This window comes from Danio aesculapii, chromosome 5 (genome assembly GCF_903798145.1).
Source record: "Danio aesculapii chromosome 5, fDanAes4.1, whole genome shotgun sequence".
In the NCBI taxonomy this organism is placed as follows: domain Eukaryota; kingdom Metazoa; phylum Chordata; class Actinopteri; order Cypriniformes; family Danionidae; genus Danio; species Danio aesculapii.
The window spans coordinates 50,580,955-50,595,121 of record NC_079439.1 but is presented as its reverse complement, the minus strand read 5'-3'; the positions used below and the strand labels follow the sequence as shown (position 1 = coordinate 50,595,121).

Below are 14,167 nucleotides of genomic sequence, written 5' to 3'. Positions count from 1 at the left end.
GTTTGAATATTATGTCTTTTTTTTAAATGATAAATAAATCTTTGCTAATTGTTTCAACAATGAAACATGCTGCCCTATTGGCCTTATTCTTCTAAGCAGAAGTGCGTTGTTTTAGAACTTCTAATTCTGTTTCCTAGGGGAGAAATGACTGGCAATAATAAACGGCAGAAAACAGTGAAACTACTTGCTCTACAAACAAGTAAGTTCATAACAATACAGACAAAGCAGAATAATATAATAAAAAAAAGATCAGTATGCAACATTAAGCAGCGTAACGAGCTGTTTTTAACGTCTAAAAAATAATGCAAGTGAATGAGACCGGAAGTCTCGTGCCAAAAAGATTCCACATACGCGGAGAATAAGGTGAATAAAACATGCATAAAAATGCAAAAAACACATTAATATTTTAGAGGCTGCTGAACAGATTAAGGACAATAATTCTAATGATGATATCATTTCAAAATTCGATCTAGAAAACAAATAAATATACCAGCACAGGGGATTGATTTTATATATAAGCAATTCCATGCAAACGTCAACCTTGCCATCAAAATACAGAAAACGATTCTTGTTAAGTTTTTTGTGTAAGCAAGTATTTCAAATTTTTTTTAAAATACTCAAAAATGTCTCTGTCAATGTTTTCAAACTATTACAATTGATTTACCAAAATCACACAAGTGACAATTTCACATCGATTTCACATCCGTCACATCCATAACGAGCTTTTTTCCTCATAAATGCAAAAATATAAAAAAAAAAAAAAAAGTTAATCATTTTTGTTCAATAGTCTTTTTGATTATCATTTTTTCTTTTGGATTGTGCAGTTTAATACACAGAATTTCTACAAAGTATGTTATATACTGCAATATCGCATACAGTTGTAGTCAGAATTATTAGCCCCCCTTTGATTTTTTTTCTTTTTTAATTATTTCCCAAATTATGTTTAACAGAGCAAGGAAATTTTCACAGTATGTCTGATAATATTTTTTCTTCTAGAGAAAGTCTTATTTGTTTTATTTCAGCTAGAATAAAAGCAGCTTTTAATTTTTTTTAAAAACATTTTAAGGTCAAAATTATTAGCCCCTTTAAGCTATAATTTTTTCGATAGTCTACAGAACAAACCATCATTATACAATAACTTACCTAATTACCCTAACCTGCCTAGTTAACCTAATTAAGCCATTAAATGTCACTTTAAGCTGAATAGAAGTGTCTTAAAAAATATCTAGTAAAATAATATCGACTGTCGTCATGGCATCTGTTAAACAGAAATTGGGGAAGAAAATAAACAGGGCGGCAAATAATTCTGACTTCAACTGTATGTAAATAATAACGGATGTTTACAAAAAAAACATGTTTACAGATATTTTTCTGGTCACTTAACTTTGTGGTCAGTTGTTCTGGAAAATATGAACAAATGTTTCAATATATAGACATATGTATATTCAACAGATGTTTCAATATATACAATAATTTTTCAGTATATAATATATAATGTTAACATATACTGTTAATTATGTGAATTTATGTTTTGATTTTTTATTGCAAATGTCACATCCATAACGCTGGAATTGCTCATTTACTATATATCTGTGTTTGAATAAGATGACTGTAACTTAAAATGCATTTATTTAATTTAAATATTTAAAGTCGTATTTTTTTTCGCTAGCTGACATTGTTATTCCTAAGGTGAATAATTAATTAATCCACTAAAAAAAGTTTACTTCAATCAAATCTTTCCATTTGCTTCTGCATTTGGAGCAAGTTGGTGTCAAATTAATGGCATCCAATATTCTTAAGCACGTCAACATACTGGAAGTACATCAACATACTTAATTAAAAGTCTCAGCAACCGATTCACATGGACTTTAAGGAAAGAAAAGTATAAAGAACATTTAAGGACATATTTTGAAAAAAATGCTTACATTTAATTGTGTGGTTCAAAAAATATGAACAAGAATAACTGAATAGCAGTTACTGTAATTCAGTAAAAATTACCTGATGAAAGATCTGAATACTTTTGCGGGGCACTGTGCATTTATGTTAAATAAAAAAAAGGAATGTGTAATTTTCCAAATTGAAACTTGGAGCAGATCAGTGGAGAGGAGCGAGAGAAAGAGAGAGAGAGGAGATCTTAATACATTAGACATCAGTAAGAGCTGCCCTTGTACCGTTCAAACTTCACTCCAATACTGGGCGCCAAGTCAACCTGGACAGCTTTGAAAGACAGGCAAAGGTGTGCAACTGTGGGATTGGGGACGAGGGACAAGGGGACAGGAAAACAACAAATAAAGAAAAAACAACACAATGAATATGCAACTCTTCTAAGAGGCAAAAAAAGGGACAACATGTGAGAGAAATAAATAAAAGAACAAAAGAAATCAACAATAAAATAAAAAAAGAAAATGAAAATAAAAATTAAAGAAAATAAAAAGAGACAAGGTGTCCATCTCGGAAGGTTCAGCGGCTATGCTCCTGGTCACATTCCCCCCTTGAAGGCAGCGTGGGCCCCGGCGGGTATAGTGGCTTGGAAAACAAAGCCTTGAGTCAGGCTAGTGTAGTAGTGTAGCCTGGGTCACTCTAGTCATCTGATATGCACACATAATCAACACAGAAAAAACATACAGAAACCAAATTAATCAACGTAGTAAGCCATCCAGAACCAAGTCACGAGGACAAGCATTTCAGGCAAGAGGGAAGCTCTATTAGATACGCTTTTTTTGTTGTTGTTTTTGTTTTTTTAAATGAATATGGATGCTTACGGTAAAAGAAACAAGTGGTTAGCCAGTGGTTGCTCAATAGACTTGAGAAGACCTCACCCTTTCACCTCATAGCCTGCTAAAGAAGGCTAGTTTCGTTATTTTAAATTTGCATAAAAAATCTTGGGCATAAAAATATTGTTTGAAACTACTTAGAAAACTAAGTCATTTGATGTTTATTGACAATTTTCCTGATAGTTTTATATATGCTTGTGCCACATGTTTGAACGCAGTTTCAAGTTTTGAATGGTGTTTTTTTTTTGTGTACAGACATTAACGTGTTAGACACTCCACCCCTCATGATTGTAAAGCACTTTGGGTGTGTGGGCGGCCATACACACTTAAATGCAGTACATAAAAAACATTACATTACACTTTTTAGGGATGTAGCGATTCACTCAGCTGCGATTTAATGAGATAATTTATAAATGTAAAAGTTTCCTTTTTATTATAATTGTTTTTATTAATGTTTCTTTGAGAAACTTAAATTTCTTACATATCAAATAACAAAAGTACATTAAAAAACTACAAAAAGAATCCCAAATCAAGCAAAAGACAAAAATATAAATCTCTTCATATAAACCAAGGTGCCCAAACTTGGTCCTGGTGGGCTGGTGTCCTGCAGTGTTTAGCACCAACCCTAATCAAACACATCCAAACAAGCAAATCAAGCATTTACTAGGTATACTTAAACAAACTGGAAATAAACTCTGCAGGACACCAGTCCTCCAGGACCAAGTTTGGGCACCTCTGAAAGTAAAGCATTGCCTACACTCTTTTCAAGATTTTTGTTTTAAAAAATGCACGAATCCAGAAAATGCTGAGATCTTTGACTACTGCAATACGCCCAACAGTGAGTGTTTAAGTGTTTTAATCACTAAAAACATTATTTTATGTAAAAGTTTAGATCAGTTGTATAAAGTGAAAGTGTGTACTTTGTCCTTTACAGTAGGCTGCTTTCAATGAATTTGTGAAACCCTTTTATAAGTGTACACATCATAACAAAATGATAGAGCTAGACTTGCTGCTAGACACTATTGGTTTACAAAGAATCATCACCTGTTTGTGCGACAAGTCAGGGGAATGAAGATATGTGAACAGCACATATACGGCTTTCTTCTTGAGGTTGATTACAACCATCTACTGATCTATCAAGTAAGGGTACTGTGGGCAGTGCATGCCAGATCAGGATGACCCATACCGAATCATACAATACTGTACCGTTGTACTCCTCAGTAGAAACAAGGCATTACTTGGCTACACTCAAAAATTGTGGGGGAAACTTAATCTCCTTAAATGTGTAAAAACGATTAAGATTACTTAAAGGTGCAGTATGTAAGCTTGACTCTGAGTGGTTAAACAAGGTACTGCACTCCTAGTTCAAAACACACTTTCACTCGGCTCCTCCTCTGTTGACTCCACGCAATCTCAGGTTGCCAGTTTGAAAAAAACAAGAGCAGTGTACTTGACAGTAAAGCCTAGAGGCTGATTTAAGACAGATTTGAATTGTGCTTTAAATAAAAGCAATGGCGCGCGATAGAAGGAATTTTTTTTCCAGACTAAAAGGAGGTTTTTCACTAACCAACACCTGAAATAATTTTTTTGAAAGGGCTTCTATTTTTTTGTAGCTGAAAAACAGGATAAACTTACAATGATCACTTCAGGTACACCTCATGTGCTTTATTCTGTGTTAAATGCTAATAATGTGAGTTTGACTGCCATTTTACATGACATTTATTGCTATATTACTGAAAGCAGCTACAGACAGTTCATCTCAGATCTTGAAAATAAAATAAACTATCGAAATCAAACTTTAAAACTGTGACTCAGTGCAAGCCAGCACATATCAGTGATTCAGCATCTACATTTAATAATGTTAAAGAGGTTTAATATGTATTAAATAGATTATAAACCTTACCATTTCGTTTGAGTGCAGTAAGTGCACTACTCTGTGCTTCTGAATGGCTGTATTTAAATTTCTGTTGTGTTTCATCTGGTGCAAACAGCCAAATTGCTTACCACTTCAAATCTCGTCACATAGCTTGTTGTTAGGACACGGGGTTACAATGTAACCTGCTCACCTAATGTTTAAGTTTGTAATATTTATATTATTTGCTAATTAATAACCACCTCATGTGGAACTCTGAATCTGTGTCTCATTTCAAAGTCTGCTACTGTCCACCGGAGGTCGCATTTCGGGTAATGAACACATATTTTGAGAGTGTATGGCTAATCCTTTTAACGCCTCATCCATCTAGAATCATTACATATTTTTGTACATTTCAATCAGTTCAGAGTGTATCGTTACATCCCTAAAATGTATTAAAGCAGAATGTAGAATTTGTGTCATTATGCGTTTATAAAAGTTCTGAATCACCAATCTGTTAAAATAATTAAAAATACCAGCGTGGCAAGCTGTTACTGTTACTCTGTTTGCAGTTACTGTGAAGGCTATTCTTGTATTTCCTGAAAGCAGAAGCCTCTAATGTTTTAGTAAACAAAACCTCTCACAATTCACAATACAGCCAGCAACTGAAAGTCAAAATTAAAAGCTTTATACACCAGCCACAATAAGCAATAGCATCAAACAACTATAGGTGCATAGCATTATTCCACCTAAAATAATTCATTTTTCAGCAAATCCTCAATACTACTCATGTTTGTTGAGAATTCTACAATTAAAAAAACGATGACAACGAAACCATTTTTTTACATTTTGCTAAGAAAAATTTTACTAATCACTGAAAAACTAGGAATACAGTTTAGGTTGTGTTTACAACTTATATTATTATGCATCTTGGTCAATTCAATCACAAGTAGACAACACTAAATACAGGTAAAAACAGGTAGAGGAATGTTTTGAGTGTGTCTATAAGAAAGCTAAGAATTAGGGCTGGTTGATAAGATGACATTATCATATACGACGATGTCTAACGAATATGGCAATGTCAATAATGGCATTGAATTATCCAGCAATAATCAACATTATTGGGAAAACTTAAATATGCTAACATGGATAGCAAGCAACTATAAGCGAATTAATCATTAATTAGTCAAGAAGGCAAGATGAAGTGTAATTTTATGTTATATTAAATAGTAGAAGTAGTTTACAATTTATTGGACATATTAACAAGATATCACCGCTGTAATTCTAAACTAACTTTGCCTTATTTTATCTGCCAGTCATCTAAACAAAAGTTTGTGACTTATGCCTACGATAATGACACAAGATTTTACCCTGATGCGTGGTTTGGAAAAGAATAAGTGAGTGAAAGAGAAATAGAAATCATGAGCTGCAGGGTCAGCAAATGCAAATATTTGTTTGCACAAAGACTATACAGTATCTACATAGCCTGTATAATATTTAGGAAACTTGCTTGTGTGCAATTTTAGTAAAATTAGTAAAAAAAAAAATTGTGAGGCTCATCTGCCTCACTATTGGGTGTATTTTTTTTTGGACATTTAGATGACCAGTGTTTTTTTTCCTTCTCTAAATAGGTTTCTTCAGCAATCATACTTGCTATTTCTTTCAGATTTAACACATACGTAGATGCATGTACACGGGCTGGCAGTGATGGGTTCAATGGCCGCAATCTTCCGACAGATGTGGGGGAAGAAAAGTTATAATCGGTTATCGAGATATTTTTAAAGGTGATTAGCGATAAATATTTTGACATATCACCCAGCTCTACTTGTTTTAAAACGCATTTGATTGCACTGTAGTTAAATTGTAGACGTGTAACTGGTCGAATGAGTTCAAACAGCTACTAAGGACCATACTAAACTTTGCTGCTGATAATAGTAATTATTAGCAGTAAATATATATATATATTTTTTTCATATATATTGCTCAATGCATAAAGTATTTAAAAAAAAAAGTTTAATTGATTTGGTACTTTAATTGTACAAAAGTAGTGCATGGTGATTAAAACTTTTTTAGTCAACAGTATGAATACAGCTTATTTTGCTTATTACACTGCTTTTGAATTGCACTATGGACCTTGATCTTTCTTGCAATGACTTTTAACCTTTAAGTGACTTTTATTACTTTTTAATAGTATAAAGTGATAAATTGTCGGGGATGGTGTTCTTTATTACGACACAAAACCTTGTAATAAACTGCCAGTGCATTTTCTGTTGATTTACAGACTTATTTCTCTATATATTATTTTGTATATATTATTTTAAGCTACTAAAATGTCAATAAAAGTCACTCTGTTAAACTGTAGAGTTTCCATATCAAAATGATGTAAATCACTTTTACATCCACATTGATTGAAAGAACGCATTTACAGTTCTCATAGTCCATCATCAGAAAAGTGTACAAAAAAAAGCAATCAAATCAAATGAGTTAAATGGAAATGTGTCAGCCTTGTCTATTTGTGAACCGATCAACCAAAATGCATCCTAATACTAGGTGTAAAATGGGCCAGAACGTAATCAAAAGGAAGAAAAGAAAAAAAATTTAATAACAATAAATAAATAAATAATCTTTTTAAATGCTTCATGGGTAACCATGCAGTGTCTTTCCAATTCAGTCAAAGGTTGAGTGATTTGTTTATTTGTTTCATGGTGAATGTTTCAAAAGTTTTGCTTGTTTGTTTGTTTTGTGGTAGCAATGAAACGTCTTTCCAATTAAGGTTAAGTGATTTTTTTTATTGTTTTGTTTAACTGCAAAATGTACACTTTAAATGACATTTTAAAAAGTATCAAAACATTTAAAATATTTAAAATATTAGCAACGTTTCACAATATTACGTTTTTTTTAGTATATATAAATGCAATAAATGCACTCAGTCAAGTTTACATTATTTTGTACACTGTATTCCACTTTAATGAAAATATATGAAACAAACTCGATTAATGTAACCATTTACCAGAAAACAGCATGCTTTACTATAGTTTTTAGAGCTAGAGTACCGCCATCTTGGAATGTCGCTCTGTCTGACATCACAGGGTTGGTTCCTTTTCCTCAGCTGAACAGATACAGTGGAAGTAATGGACTGAACACGGAGACTGCAAAGCCTAATTTAACCAAATGCGTGAAGTTGTGCACAAGGAGCTGGCGCAAATACATGCATCAGATGTGTGTCCAATATAAAAATATATATTTATTCTATTGTTCTTTTTTCCCTTTTAATTTCTGATCATTTGATGCCCTTTGGTCCACTCTCTGTATTACGCTGCCTGACTGGGATTCAACCATGGTAGTAACGGACTGAAATAAGAGAGAGACTGGACAGTCTAATTTAACCCAATACATGAAGTTGTGAACGTGCATCGCAGAGCTGCTGCAGATACAACAAATACAAGTATTTAAGTTGCGTCATAAGTTGTGTATTTTTCTTTTGTTAATACCTTTTGATTGATGTGCTTTGGTCCGCTCTCTGACGCTGGTGATTTACATTGACTAATGCAACGATTATAGCACAAGACTTCACACTTTACTAAATCACATCTTTGTGTAATATGTCAAGACATATTCCCTTATCAAGTCGATCAACTCGATCTCTCAACATGCATGAAGGACGTAAAACCTGCCATGTGAAAAAAACGCACCGATCTTAGTTTGGTTTGAACACGAATTGAGGTGACGAATTGAGTTTAGGCATGGGAATATAACCGTTCACAAGGTATACCGTGGTTTGGAAAAGTCAAGGTTTTAAATCGTCAAATGTTTCTGCTATACCGTTCCTAAGGTATGTGTAAGATTTTTTTAATTACATTTTTTTAAGACAATAGTATGTCCAGCAGAAAAGATATCCAAAGATGCTGTTTTAAATTGTAAATAAATTAGTGTTTTTGAAACTAATGCAGCAGAAGTCAATGATTCATTTGAATGATTTAGCCTGACGTGTTTACAGTTACAAAATATTTTAAATATTCATTTGTTTTTTTTACCCAGACATTTAAAAATAATATATTTTAGAGCAGTAATCACAATACCGTAAAACCATGAAACAATATTTTTATCCAAGGTTATCATGCCGTCAGATTCTTATACCAGGCCCTGCCTAGCTGTAGTAGTCAAAACAGGGTTTCTGCAGATATTGTGTCAAATTTAAGATCTTTTTAAGATCTTTCAAGCCCATTAAGTATAAAAATTTAAGACCTACATCCTAATATCAAAAACATGCATACACATAAAGAGAAAATGCAAAAATCACAAAACTAGTGGTAAAATAAATGTATTTAAATTGAACAGTACTAAAGACAGGTTAGATGCACCATTGAACCTCAGAAAAAAACAACCAAACAAACATCTTAAGGCTGATTTATACTTTCGCCTGGCGCCACATCGCGCACCTCACGAAACGGACGAGGCTTTTATACTTGACATTTTTGCCATTGAGATATTCTTTTAAATGACAGGGGCAGTCAAAACAGACAGTCAAAACAGACAGTAAAATCAGACGGATAAACAGAGAAGTAAAACGTTTCTGGAACTAGGTCATATCATTAATATAATTAAAGATTTTTAAACTAATTGTTTTTAATTATTTTTATAATTTATTATAATGATTAGAAAGATTTTTATAACCATTCAAGCTTTTTTTAAATCAAACTTTGATGCATCACTTGCTTTTGTTCATATTTCGGGCAGTTCTACCTGCAGTTCTATTAAAGTTAAATATTAATGGCAACAGAACACAGGTTGCTCTACAAACATATTTTTTATTATAGCAAGAATAAAAGCAAAAAAAAAAGTACACTTTTAAAAAATACTGCCTTCTTTTTTTGCCCACTCAACAATTCACACATTACTGTCTGGCTAGTTTCTGTCCTCTACTTATAAGCTAAAAAGGCAATAATGGTCCAACATTCCTGACCATTATCACCAATAAAGCCTAGAAATTGGGCATCCGTATATTGTAAACTGACAGGTTCGGATATTCCTTTCCAGTTATCATAGACATAATTTATTACTTAATTTTAGTTTGTAACTTGTTTGATATGTTTTAAATTCAAAATTGTAATATATACAATATACATCAGTGTAAAACATATGAATGGTGGAAAAACATATTATGTGATATTAAAACCACCTGGGTCTCCACTTTTGCATGCATGGCCTCTTTTTTGTTTTAACAAACTTATCCCTCAGGTTTTTCCAAACTTTTACAAAAACGCTCCTCCTTTCCCACAGCTGCTGCAATTTCTAGCCAAGAATTATTGGTCATCTGGTTCTCCCTATGATCTCGCGTGGGCGGATCATAAAGACCTCTGTACAGTCATACCCGTTTTAGACAAAATCTCTTCAAAGTGTTTCATATTCAACTCAAATCAAGTGTTCACCTGAGTCTTAAAAAATTTCGTGAGCTCCGCCAGCCGTAATCATGTCGCGCGCACCCAAAGCGAACCTCCACAAACACAGTGATGACGTCGCATTCGCCACGAGCACTGAGTTCAATAACAGAAAGCTGATTGGCTATTGATGTCAATCTCATATTTGTAGTTAAAATATTTAACCTAGAACAGCGAATTTAAGACTTTTTAAGGCCTAAAATTTAGATTTTTTGACTTTTTAAGACCCCACAGAAACCCTGGTAAAGTGAAAGTACATGCCACCATTACTTCAGCACCGGACCTTGTTGAAACCCAGACAGGCAGCATAACACAGTGGATCAAAGTGCATCAAATGATCAGTAATTAAGAGAGAAAAAAATAAAAATAGAATATAGATACTTTTATATTAGACACACATCTGATGCTTGTAATTGCAGCAGCTCCACGCCCACATGTTCACGCATTGCATTAATTTAGGCTTTGCAGTCTTCGTGTTCGGTCCATTACTTGCACTGTATCTGTTCATCTGAGGGAACAGAACCAACCCTGTGATGTCAGACAGAGCGAAATTCCAAGATGGCGGTGCCCTAGCTCTAAAAGCTATAGTAAAGCATGCCGTTTCCTGCTAAATGGTTACATTAATTGAGTTTGTTACATATATTTCCATTAAAGTGGAAATCAGTTTACAAAATAATGCAAACTTGACTGACTGCTTCATTTCCTCTTTAATCTCCCATTTGTAAACTTACAAATATATATTTTAAGGGATATATGTATTATTGTTTTTATGTATCACTCAAGGTCCTATATAAATGTGAAAAATGTGACTTTTTGTAATTATGTGCAATGCTGGCATTCATTCACCCTGCTTTTTCATTTTCTAGCAATGCATCAGCTCATTCTAAAATCCATAATCAAAAGGCAAAAAAGCATATATGAATACGAATTAATGAGTGTGTAACTAGCTATAATCCTTTGAGTTAATCAAAACACTGAAAACGAGTTCACACAGTCCTGACGCGCTTACATAAATCAAAGTACGACCTTAATCACCTCCATCATTTCCACATCCTCCAGCTCAACTGACAAACAAGAGAGCTGGTGTCACTCCACCCGCCTTCACTGAACTCACAAAATAAAACAAAGCTGATAGCAGTGATAGCTCAGCACACAGACTCATGGTTATCATACACATCTGGGACACAAAAACACACAAAATAATGTCAGGAAGCCTATTATGGTTTGCTCTTCTCAAAAGTTTGATTTGCAGGAAGATAACTAGTGTCTTTCTTTAAACAGGCACACAAATGCAACACGCATGCAAATGTACTAACCTTCAGCGCAGGGCACAACAATCAAAGCTCTGTCAATAAAAACAGTGTTGGTTAAATGTTGTGCCACACCAACACTGGAAGGCTCCCGATACTTTATGTAACAAACTTTTGATGAGAAGGAAAGAGGTGCATTGCTGAAAGAGAAGAAAAACAAGCAATTTAATTAGCATTTTTTTTTAAATCTGTTTTGTGTATGTAAGGTTGATCTGAGGTGAAAATGCAATCATTTTCAAAATGGTGGAGTGATATATCGCTATAAAAACGTGGGTTCAGATTAGTTTATTGTGCTTACTGGGAGGCTGCTTATTCCTATTTGAAGTTATCCTAACAGGAGAGGGAGATTTTTAAAGGGATAGTTTACACAAAAATGAAAATACAGTAATCCTCTACTTGATCCAAACCTGTTGTTTTTCTGTTCTACTGATATTCTGAAGAAAGTTAGAGGCCTGTAACTATTGGCTTCCATACTTACCATATGTTTTTCCTACTGTGGAAATCAATCGTTAAAGGTTTCCTACGTTCTTCAAAATAATAGTTTTCTGTTCAACAAAAGAACGAAATTTCTTTGAACAAGTAGAGGCTGAGTAAATGATGACAGATTTCTTTTTCATTTTTGGTGAATTATCTCTTTAAGAATAAGAACTGAAATGTTTGAACCACCAAGTTATTCCCTTAATTAACTTGAATTCATTTCCTTAATTATCTGACAACCTCTTTTTGACTAGCACTTGTGCCACAGGAAAAGACTTGGATACCCCTAATTGTAACTACATCAACTACCTAAGTATAGAAACTTAAGGGAAACAATGTCTTCATTCCCATTTTTTGAAACCATAAATGAAACCAACATGCTGAAATATACAACATTACAAGCTTATATATATATATATATATATATATATATATATAGTAGACAGGCAGGCAAGCAGGCAGGCAGGCAGGCAGGCAGACAGACAGACAGACAGACAATACTTGAAACTTAATTTTTAACTAATAAACACTTAAATATTAAACAAAGTATGTGCACTGGTTATTCTGCTGCTGAACAACAATTATTTAAAAAATTTATTGAAATAAAAACAAATAATAATGGTCTGGCGCAATATGGCTGTCGTCGCATCATCCAGGGGGATGCTGCACACTGGTGGTGGATGAGGAGATTCCCCCAAATACGTGTAAAATGCTTTCAGTGTCCACAAAATCGCGATATAAATGTAAGGAATTATTGTTTTTATTATTAATAATAATAATAATAATAATAATAATAATAATAATAATAATAATAATAAACTGTGGGATGATAGCTGCAACAAAAAACTATTAAATAAATCAGTTCCCCTGTATGGAGAATACTGAATTCTATTAGAACAAAATAATGAGACCGGTATGACTATTTGTGCCACAAATCAGAGCCTTGTGTAGTGTAGTGAAGAAACTGCAATGTCACATGGTATCAAAATCAATTCCATTGAATGATACACAGAGCATGAAATGATTGCAAAACTGAAACAGAAATGAAGGTTCACTTGGGTCATGACATCAATGCAAAGCCTTTATGTGTTATTGGCTATTTTATGGTGTTAAAGATGTTAATGGTTAGGCAAATGTGTTTACATTTGTATGGGTCTCATGTGTACCTATCTGATGATCATTTATGTGTGATGATAATGGTTTGTTGTCATAACTATAATGGGTTTGTTTGGGATGTGTTTGTCCGCGTGTATTTGGCTGTTTTAAAGCATTTATTGTGATGTCATTGGTAGGGCAGGTGTGTTTACATGTGTGCAGATGTCGTGTGTTCCAAATGATGTGATGTGTATGTATGTAAGTTAGTATGTTTGTGACAGTGTGATTGCTGATGGTGTGTTGTCATCATCATAAAGTGTCTGTTTGGGATGTGTGTGTATCCGATTTGCATGATGAGCGTATGATACGTTGTAACTTTCTCGGGCGGGCGTGGGTGTATGTGTGTTTTGGTTTAATACGTGTGTGTGATGTGCGTTTGGTGTTGTTATGACTCACTCAGGCGGGTAGAGTCGCAGCTCATCGATGTCCCCAAGGAAGCCGAATAGAGTTCTCATCTGATCGCTGCTTACCGCCGCCGACAAATTAGTTATTTGAATCACGTTTGTTCCGGGCATACCGCTCATTTTACACTAGGCTAAGGTTCAATACTGTAAAATACAATAATACATCAAATGGCCAGCACTCGGCACTGACCTGCAGAAAATACTCGTTTGCAGGGAGGGCTGCAAACAGCGGGGAATGGGCTCTGCTTACAGAACAGCGCCACCAGCGGGACTGGAGGTATATAATGTAGACGTGCAACAGAAACTTTTTGGCATGCTGTTATGGATCTTTGTCATCATTTACTCACATTTAGCTTATTTCAGACATTTCTTCTCTTTAAGAAAGTATTTTGAATAAAGCTGGTAAATAACCATTGACTTATGTGTAGCCTACCAATTTGTAAAATATTCAAAGGACAAATCGACACCATGAGAATACAGAGGTTATTAGTATATTTTATAGATTAAAATCTAAATGAAAATAAATGAATCTCCATTCTTTAGCAGCTCAAAAAATTAAATTTTGTATCAAACAGTCTAAAATGTAACTGTGAAATGTGACAAACCTGTGTGTAAATAAAAGGCATTTTATTTTGCCAACGCATTTCAGCACACAGAACTCCATGAGAGCTAAAAGTTCACATGGTTCTATTCCATAAAACACAAATAAGAGCAAAATTCTACCTTGCCATTATTTTCATTCACTCAACAATAATCT

The 14,167-nt window shown here is 33.9% G+C and overlaps 1 protein-coding gene across 5 annotated transcripts in view; it reads right to left on the bottom strand.

Moving 5' to 3' along the window:
- srek1 (splicing regulatory glutamine/lysine-rich protein 1) overlaps nt 1-13,627 on the bottom strand; it is a 38,207-nt gene extending 24,580 nt beyond the window's left edge. For 3 of the 5 annotated variants that reach the window (XM_056458424.1, XM_056458423.1, XM_056458422.1), the window contains exons 1-2: nt 13,403-13,627; nt 11,381-11,514 (exon numbers count right to left, since the gene is read on the bottom strand). In XM_056458424.1, coding sequence (XP_056314399.1) covers nt 11,381-11,514; nt 13,403-13,530 — 262 coding nt within the window. In that variant the 5' untranslated portion in view covers nt 13,531-13,627. Of the gene's footprint in view, nt 1-2,141; nt 2,589-11,380; nt 11,515-13,402 lie in introns of those variants that run through there. The other 2 variants (XM_056458427.1, XM_056458426.1) reach the window with 2 other exon arrangements.
- Between the last annotated feature and the right edge of the window lie 540 nt (nt 13,628-14,167).